This window comes from Lactuca serriola, unplaced genomic scaffold (genome assembly GCF_051521515.1).
Source record: "Lactuca serriola cultivar US96UC23 unplaced genomic scaffold, Lser_US96UC23_V15 Lser_V15_Un040, whole genome shotgun sequence".
Classification (NCBI taxonomy): domain Eukaryota; kingdom Viridiplantae; phylum Streptophyta; class Magnoliopsida; order Asterales; family Asteraceae; genus Lactuca; species Lactuca serriola.
In genome coordinates, this window is record NW_027629687.1 from 62,873 (window position 1) to 72,465 (window position 9,593).

A 9,593-nucleotide genomic window follows, 5' to 3' on the forward strand; every position below is an offset into this window, starting at 1 on the left:
TTTGAAGGGTACGCCCTTTTGTGTAAGCGAGGTAAGTGGCTTGGCGATCTTAGAGAAGTTCTGAATGAACCTCCTGTAGTAACCTGCTAGGCCTAAGAATTGGCGAATTTCTGTGGGTGTTGTCGGGACTGCCCATCCTTCGATGGCTTTGACCTTTGAAGGATCCACATGTATTCCTTCCTGACTAACAACATGACCCAAAAAGTTCACGCTACGGAGCCAGAACTCACACTTGGAGAGTTTTGTGTATAGCTTCTCAGTTCGCAGGGTTTCCAGGATTTGTCGGAGATGTTGGCCATGCTCTTCTTCGCTTCGGGAAGAGACTAGAATGTCGTCAATGAAAAAAATAACAAAGTTGTCGAGGAATGGTCGGCATATTCGATTCATTAGGTCCATGAATGCGGCAGGGGCATTCGTTAGACTGAAGGGCATTACGACAAATTCGTAATGTCCGTAACGAGTTCGGAAAGTGGTTTTGAGAATATCCTCTTCCCGGACCTTGAGTTGATGGTACCCAGATCGTAAATCTATCTTAGAAAAGTAACTGGCTCCTTGGAGCTGGTCAAATAGATCGTCGATTCGTGGGAGTGGATAGCGATTTTTGACAGTGAGCTTGTTTAGCTCCCTGTAATAGATACACATCCTAAAAGATCCGTCCTTCTTTTTCACAAAGAGAACCGGAGCTCCCCATGGCGAGTAGCTGGGTCGGATGAATCCTTTGCCTAGGAGTTCACTGAGTTGGCTGGACAATTCCTGCATCTCAGCAGGAGCTAATCGGTAAGGCGATTTAGCGATGGGAGCAGCTCCTGGAACAAGTTCAATTCGGAATTCAACTTGTCTCTCTGGGGGTACTCCAGGAAGATCTTCAGGAAATACGTCTGGGAATTCACGTGCTACTGGAATGTCTCGAACGTTAACCTCTTCCTTGGTTTTATCCACTATGTGCACCAGGAACGTCAAGTCGTCTTTTCGCAGATGCTTCTACATCCATAGCAGGTGTGGCTAGGTCCTGCATTGTTGCCGCCAATGTTGGTGTTGTTGTTGTTTCCATGTTGTTGGTTCTGAGGAGGGTAGGTCCTGCAATACCTTGCCGTGTGTCCCTTACGATTGCAACTGGTGCACTGCATCTCTCTGCATTCTCCATTGTGATGGAGACCGCACTTGTTGCACTTGGGAAGATTACCGGAATAAGGTCTAGGAGCACTTGGAGCAGCTGAGGCTGGAGCATGTGGTGTGGATGGAACTTGAGTGGTCGCAGCATTAAGCCATTAACTGCCACTGTTTGCTGCTTCTTGGACGATTCGGAGCCTTGACGTCCCTTCCTCTTGTTGTTCTTCCCCTTCTTGCTATCATTTTCCTTCTTAACTTCAGTCTCCACTAGCTTCTCACCCTTTTTGTTGTTGTGGTCATACAACTTCTTGGCCAATCTCTTGGCACTGTCGAAAGTTTCGGGATTTGCAGCTATCACGTTTCCTTGGATCGGGGATGTTAGTCCCCAGATGAATCGCTCGATCTTCTTTCCTTCTGAGGTGATCACGCCAAGGCACAGCAGAGACAGTTCGCTAAACCTTGATATGTATGCATCTATATCGGCGTTTCGGACAGTGAGATTCCACAACTCTTGTTCTATTTTCTGAATTTCACCTCGAGGGCAATACTCGGCCATCAACATTTCTTTCATCTCTGTCCATGGCATGGATTTGGCTACGGGGAGTGTCATGGCTTCCACGTGTCCGTTCCACCAAGTGAGCGCTTGGTCAACGAGAGTGCATGCGGCAAACTTCACCTTCATCTCCTCAGGGCAATCGCATATCTCGAGTACCGATTCCACCTTCTCGATCCATCGTTTCAGGGTGATCATTCCTCCAGTGCCGTTAAAGGTTCGTGGTTTGGCGTTGGTGAAGTCTTTGTAGGAACATGTTTTGGTGGGTCCTTGATTCATCCCGTTGTTCGAACTTCCAGGTCCTGGTCCGTTGACTCCTCCATTGTTCCCTTGATGATTTTGGGCCATAGCCGCGGTGACCGCAGCCGACACCGCTGCATGAAAAGCAACAGAGTTGAACTCGGGAGGGTTTGGCTCAGGGTTTTCGCGGGTTGGTCGTCGAGGCATCTTTCTGCCATGGAACAGAAAGATGTTGAGTATCTGTGCTTTTTGTGAGAGTGTGATCCTATGAGCTAGGTGTGTGGCACGAACTTAGGTACTTTCACAATTTGGCACATAACGGGTTCAATCAGTCATCAGACTGGAATACCTTAGCCCAATCAGTCATCCGACTGGAATGCCAACACACAACAGGTTCAATCAGTCATCAGACTGGAATACCCAGGGTTTGTCGGCATGGCGCCTTAACCTAACCGCTCTTCTTGAGCCTCCATGCCTACAACTTACAACCGATTCCCGATTGCTTGCCGCCCTATCACTACGATTTCCATCGGCGTCGCACTCCACAGATTCGCTTCAGGTTCGATATTCTTCAATCTTTTCCTGCTTTCGTTCAATTGCATTTGCATTTTGGCTGCTCTAGGTTTTACCTTTTCCCCTGATTTCAGTTGAAATGGAAATCATATTAGTTGTTGTAATCGAAATCTGTGTGCTTTTCTTCAATTCTTTCCTTCTTTCGATTTTCTTCAATCCTGTAGATGTATATGTGAAACTGCAATAGGTTATGTGTATATGTGAAACTGCAATTGCTACTGTTAACAGGGACATACAGATTGTTTTACATAAGCAAAAAGAACTTTTTGAAAAAGTCAAGAAATCCTGACTTTTTGTAACTTTTCCAAAAAGAACTTTTGAGGTTTAAAAAGCTAAGCCAAACACCCTCTAAGATGCTTATGTGATACACCAACCATGATAATCTTGTTGATGGTGGTATATCGAAAAAGAAACTTAAGCCTAAACAATTGTTATTAGTTTAAAAAGAAAATGTTAGTTATAATAAGAAAAATAAGTCATAATATAAAAGGAAGCCCTTTTTGGTAAATTTACACATATAAGCATTTTTTTTTTTTTTTTTTTTTTGCCGAACACTAAAAATGGCTTATCAGCTGATAGCGTTTTGACACGGTATAAGGTTAGCCAAACACATTTTTAAAAAACTCTGTTTTAAATATAAGTTAAAAAGTTAAAATCACTTTTAATAAGCTTAGCCAAAAACCCTGTAAATTCATATAACCGAAATGTATCTTTTCTGGTGAAGGAACAAAGTGAAGAACAAAATGTAATTGTAAATATTTTAATGTTTCTGTGGTTTGATTTAATTCTGCATAGGGTAGGTATATCTCATGATGCGTACTAACATTTTATTTGCCTATTTATGTTATTTTAATCAACTTTAACGTTTCAAATACCTGGGTATTTAGTTATTAGCTTGTTTGTTGTTGGTATATAGCTGTTTGAAAGCAGAATGCTAAAAAGAGAGACTACAGTTATTGATTTCTGTTACAATTGAATTATTGTTTTTATGATTGCAATGCACGGGGTTAGCATATTATAGATTGAGAATTTAAGTAATCTTGTATTAGTTTGACAGACTTGAAGAATGTAGTTAGTTTATATTAATGTTATTATTATTATGTTTTATAATTGTTTTTGTTGATGTTATTGATTGATATAGATATAGGTAGAAGATTGAATAATGAGTGGAATAAGCTTGGTGATATCAAAACCTTGGTGTAGGGTGTATAATCCTTGTACAGGTGAAAATAATAAGAGTAATTTTGGTACAAGCAATAAGATCCATTTTGGTACAAAACCAAACAATAAGATGGACTTAATCCCATGTCATTTATCAAATTCAAACTTAAGAATTTCTTCTCCTGTTGCAACCAATCACATGTTGAAACATCGTGTGTATTCATCATCATCATCATCATCATCATCATCATATGCACGTAAAGATGTAACCGATTCAACATCTCAACCACCTTATGGCTTGTATGGCCTTGTTGCTATTATTGGTTTCGCTTTGCCTAAAGCCTGGGAGGCCGCTATGCATTTTATTTCTGCTACGGAAGGTAGGTAACTTTATCTCCCTTGCATAATATATATATATATATATATATATATATATATATATATATATATATAGTTTCAACTAATAAATTTCTTAAAATCTGTATTGTTTTAGGAGTTTTGAAATCGAATGCGTGTTACTCTACCTTTTTAGGGGTTGCTGCTGTTTTTGCAGCTAGAGGTTTTCTTGACAATATCATGTATGGGTTTGCAGTACTAAAAGACAAACCCTTTTCGAATGGAGATTATATAGAAGTATGTCAATAAATTTTCCCTGATTTAAACTCTTGTATGAATTCGTTCTTATTTCGAGTATTTTGGGTGCAGGTTGGATATTTGAAATGTCAGGTTATTGAGATGGGACTTCTAACCACCTCATTGATTACCGATACAAACCGCCCTTTAGCAGTTCCAACTTCCTGGTTTTATGGTCAGGTGAACGCAACGAGTTTCTCATCAGTACCCTTAATATATATATATATATATATATATATATATATATATATATATATATATATATATATATATTGTTATAACAAAGTGTTTTTTTTTATAGGTTATTATGAACGAATCGCGGCAAAGCGTTATAGTTCCATATTCCATGCTTTGTGGTGAGGTGAGCATCGAGTCTTTTCATGAGTACCCGTGAAAGTTTTTATGTAATGGGAAAAGTAATTTTAAATTTTATAGGTATTTGTGAGCAAACCCATGCCTCCATGGCATGCGATGGTTTCAAAGATTTATGTGGAAAAGGATGAGTTGGAGAAGGTGCGCAAGATAATGGATGAAATACCGAACATGATGAGATCTAATCCAAATGTTTACTTGGAGGAACAGCAGCCGTATTGTGAAGTTTCATTGGGAAATTATTTTGAGCTTACTATTGGATGCTATCTAAAACAGGCGGTATGTATATATGTTTACTACTTCCTCAAACATTTCAAACCTTTAACTTGCCTCACCAAATAATAGTATGTGCACATTTTATGAATGGTTAAATGAAAGAAATAACAATGCACTTTCATATAATTGTGTTTCATCTCGCAAATGTATTTTTATTTAAATTGGATAGTATAGCATTTACTTTCATTGTTTTTATTATGGCATTGTACTTTGAAAGGAGAATGTTATAAGATGGTAGAATTTCTAAAGTACACAATATTTTAATAAGAAAATCGAAGATACAACGGTTGTAAGCAGAAGTAGGATGCTAGATGTTGAGCTTTTTGGAATTTAGCTAAAATGTTTTTTCCTTTTTGGAGCTAACACATGTTTGATTGTGCAGAGTGAAGAGGAATCATATTTAGCAAAGCAGGATATTCTTTTGCAGTTGGCTCAGCTAATCAAGAAGCACGGGTGCAAAGTAGGTGGGCACAGGGGGGAAGTAAAGTGTTTGTAAACTTATATGTTAGCAAGATGTCAAAGACTTAATAGTAAATACCATCTGAATGGGTTTTTTTAAATATAGCTTCAAATTGCCTACTATGTACAGCGTTATCCATGTCAGCAAAATAGTAAGATGTGGCTCATATTTACTCAACTTTAAATTTAAATCTCATATTTATCATTTTTAACTTTCAAAGTATCATATTTGCTCAATTCTTTTTTGTAAACATTTCTTAAAAATTTATAATCAATTCTATTATTTAAAAATCATTATAATCTAAAAAAATTATATATTGACCATATTGCATCAAATTCTTCTATGGTTGCGATTATGGATGAATTAACATGATTATTTGTTTAAAGGGTATGTTTTGCAGATTTTAATTTTGTTTGATACTTCTGTAATGTTCCGTTTATTTGATTCAAGTTTGGTGCTCAATTGATTTGGTTTTAAATACAATAAACTCCAACACCAAAACAGAAATAGCAATATTTTTTTTATTAGGTACCATCATAGTAGAAATGTACGTTCATTAGAAAAGAGTAATAATCGCAATTATTGATGCCTAGTCTTCAATCACTTTTTACAAGTTTTTTTTTTTTTTTTTTTTTTTTTTTTTTTTTTTACTAAAATGCCCTTATGTCCTCTCTAAACGAATCCATCAATCTAAACTTCCAGTTTGCTTTCAACAAATGATGCCCTTTAAGAAGTGGTATGTTGCTTTATTGTTTGTCCCCAACATCCGTTCCAACTCCTATAGTACTCAAAAAGCTGCATGATTTCCGTTTATGTATGTCCTTTCCGTATTCAACACTTCCCTCACTTTCGGTTGCTGCAACCCAATTGGTTTAAACACATGAGTACCAGATTGGATCAAATGCAAGAAATAACAATGTATTTCTATTGATTTGTTCATTATAACGTCTTACTTTCATACTACAATATTATTTGAAAATTCTATCAGATTATAGATGTCATTCTTCCATGCAAAGCATTTTTTTGTGGTGTAGTTGATAGAATTTTCAAATTATAATGTACTAATAAGAGGAAATTGACAGTACAATAACTGGTCAAAAATTTCAAAGACGATGCTATCCCTTGAAAGTAAAATGTCATAATAAAAGGTATTAAGATACAACCACACTATCAAACACAAAATCATCACCAAGAATAAAAGAAAAAAAATTCAATATTATAAAATCCGTTATGGAATTCTTAAATTCTTTAAACTAACTATTTATGGATAATCTATTGACCCATATTTAAATCCTGACACTATTTAACCCATGTGGTCATGGAAGTTCGTCTACAGTGACTCTAGGGCATGAGACATAGCTGGATGTATACAACAGATGATTAGTCCGTGCACGAAAGCTTGTCTGGAACCCTTGTTAAGGAAATTTCTTTTCCAATTTTTTTCCCTTTAAGCTACATGTTTACAGATGATTAATTCTAAAGAAATCTATAGAAAAGTCTACGATCTAGTTATAAATTAAAAAGATAAAAAACTATTGTCATATTTTATCTTTTTAGCAGGTTCCTGCTAGGTTGCATGCCAATTGGCGTGCTAGGCTGACATAGCAGCTAATTTCTTTTTCAATTTTCTTTTATTTTTTAAATTTTTTTAAATTAAAATAATAAAAATAAAATAAAACATATCTCCCCCTTTTCTTTCCTTTCCCATGTTTACTTTTCTTCTTCGTTGAATCTACAAATTTAATGATGTTGTCGGAGAGAAACAAATCCGATGAAGCATCCGTTCAGTTGGTTTTGTTCATTCAGACATTCACAATCATCGTGATGATTTCCTCTGCTTTTACTTTTTCCATGTCTGGTTTCTTGTCTTCCACCAGATCCACGTCACCATCGAGAATCAACGTTCATTCCGATTACACTCGTCATCTCCTTTGGTTCGGTTTTCGATTGGTAATCTCCCTCCCTCTCTCTCTCTCTCTCTTGTATCTTATTTCTAAAGTCCGACACCTCCCCCTGTCACCCCAACAACTCCTGCAACCACCCCGGTCATCATTCAAACCTTAAAAATTGAACCCTAAACCTGCAAATAAAACATAACTTAACCCTAAACCTGTAAATCAAAGAAGAGGGATATGTAAATCGAAGAAGTAGGTTCAGATCCCCAAATCGTCTTTGTCGACGGTCATCCTCTGTAATGTGATTCAAAGAAGGGTGACAACAAGAACGCCCCATGTGACAAATCCAAAGAACGAGGAAGCTTTTTATGATGACGGAGACAAAGAGGGGATTGCCCGAGATTTAAATGGTTTCTTTAAGGTTAGTGGAGATCGGTGGTAGTTGTCCAGAAGTGGTGAAGTGATGGATCTTCGAGAGTTAAGAGAATAGGGAGGAAGAGATATCTTTAAAAAGGAAGGTATGGGGTGGGGAGGATAGGTTTAGGAGTTTGGTTTTGAAGGCTCACCAGTTCGAATCAACATGCCTCCTTTTTATTTAATTTGACTTCAAAACCATGCTTCCTTTTTAGTTAATTTGAGGGTGTCTGAGCTTGCTTTTAAAATGATTTTTTATTTATTTATTTATTTTTTTTGAAAAAGTCAAAAAAATTTAATAACACGTTTAAAATGATTTCTTATCTTTTTTTTTTTTTTGAAAAAGTCAAAAAATTTAATAATACGTTTGGGAACTTTAAAACTTCTTTTAGAATAGTTTTTGGGTAAGAAGAAAATACTCCCTTTTTAAAAGTAACAAAATGTTATCTTTGCTGACTTTTGGGGTTTTAAAAGGTAAAAAGCTAAAAACTATTACAAACATATTTTTAAAACTTCTTTTGGCAAAAATAATAAGTCAATAAGGACTTTTAAAGTCAAAAAGCTCACCCAAACACCTACTTTGACTTCATCATTTATTACATTAAATATAAATATAATGGAGTATACATAGGGATGATGACTTAGGAGGGTAACCAATTGTTGATTTTGTTCACATTTGGTCACTTTTTTTTTATAACCAATATACCATCGAACTTGTTATTTATGTTCACCATAAGCCTTTTGATCGACTATCACCTGTGATAGCCGGTCATAAGGGTTATGATGAACACAAACAACAAGTTCGATCGTATATTGGGTACAAAAAAGGAAAGAGACCAAATATGAACAAACTTAATAATTGGTTACCCTCTGAGTCATTTTTCCCAAAAAAGTTAAATGAACTTAAAGCTACAAAAGAATTAAAGATTACAACCTTCTTAAGCCATAAGGTATATGAAGAGCGTTTCAAAGGGATAACTTGGTCCAAACAATGTCTATGCTACGCCTACTGTGGTTAGCTGTCAACAACTCTCTGCAAAAGGGTATTACTGTGTATGAGAGGTATCTTTATTAGCATAAACGTTTAGCTCACGGTGTATTATGGTGTTGTCTCTACAAAATCTGCATGATCCTGTATATATCGATGTTGCATCTTATTCCATGAATTTGATCTTAAATCCAAGTAAAGTCAAGAATCACAGCACTTGTGATTCCACTCGTTTTTAGACCTGTCCAGAATCCATGATACGATAAATCATTTGATTGGAAATGTAAATATAGTCATGAAATGCACGTTCTCAAATCAATATTCCTCTAATAAATATGCAAATGTATTACAAAGTGGTACATGTATGAATAATGTTCTTTCTGGGTTATATTTTAAAGAGAAACAAAAATAAATCTCATAAAGTCATTAATATGAGCAGGAGATGACGTGAGATTTTCTATAAATGAGTAAAGGGAAAATGACTCAGAAGGGTAACCAACTGTTAAGTTTTTTCACATTTGGTCCATTTCCTTTTTTTTGTACCCTATATACCATCGAACTTGTTATTTGTGTTCACCATAACCCTTTTGACCGGTTATCACAGGTGATAGTCGGTTAAAAGGGTTATAGTGAACATAAACAACTAGTTCGATGGTATAGTAGATAAAAAAAAAGGAAATGGATCAAATGTGAACAAACTCAATAGTTGGTTACCATCCTGATTCAAAAGTCTTTCAGTTTAATTGGTTAAGAGCGTGTGTAATTTTTAATATGAAGGTTCATCAAGTAATCTGCTGAAATGGTCAAAGAGGGTTAAAAGTAATTACATTAACTATAATCTGTCTTTTTTTTTGTTAATAAAACTTAATTTAGGATTAGATCGTCGACCGACAAAAAAACAAAAAGAAAATGAAAACA

The 9,593-nt window shown here is 35.9% G+C and overlaps 1 protein-coding gene and 1 long non-coding RNA gene across 5 annotated transcripts; one reads left to right on the forward strand and one right to left on the reverse strand.

Annotated features, from left to right (window-relative positions):
* Positions 1 to 2,388: 2,388 nt before the first annotated feature.
* LOC145077791 (mechanosensitive ion channel protein 1, mitochondrial-like) lies at positions 2,389 to 5,582 on the forward strand. Of its 4 annotated transcripts, none has more exons than XM_079023040.1 (8): positions 2,389 to 2,462; positions 3,618 to 3,699; positions 3,901 to 4,017; positions 4,131 to 4,270; positions 4,343 to 4,450; positions 4,572 to 4,631; positions 4,706 to 4,921; positions 5,301 to 5,582. In XM_079023040.1, exons 2-8 carry the CDS (start codon positions 3,639 to 3,641, stop codon positions 5,412 to 5,414), a joined length of 816 nt encoding a protein of 271 aa, XP_078879166.1. In that variant the 5' UTR covers positions 2,389 to 2,462; positions 3,618 to 3,638; the 3' UTR covers positions 5,415 to 5,582. The 4 variants fall into 4 exon arrangements, with proteins under 4 accessions (XP_078879166.1, XP_078879167.1, XP_078879164.1 ...); XM_079023041.1 differs by having other exon boundaries at positions 4,170 to 4,270; XM_079023038.1 differs by having other exon boundaries at positions 3,618 to 4,017.
* A 991-nt stretch (positions 5,583 to 6,573) lies between these two features.
* Positions 6,574 to 7,978, reverse strand: LOC145077793 (uncharacterized). Its single transcript, XR_013693402.1, has 2 exons — positions 7,489 to 7,978; positions 6,574 to 7,409 (listed from the first exon to the last, which is right to left on the reverse strand). It is a non-coding gene; the product is annotated as an uncharacterized LOC145077793 (long non-coding RNA).
* Positions 7,979 to 9,593: the final 1,615 nt, after the last annotated feature.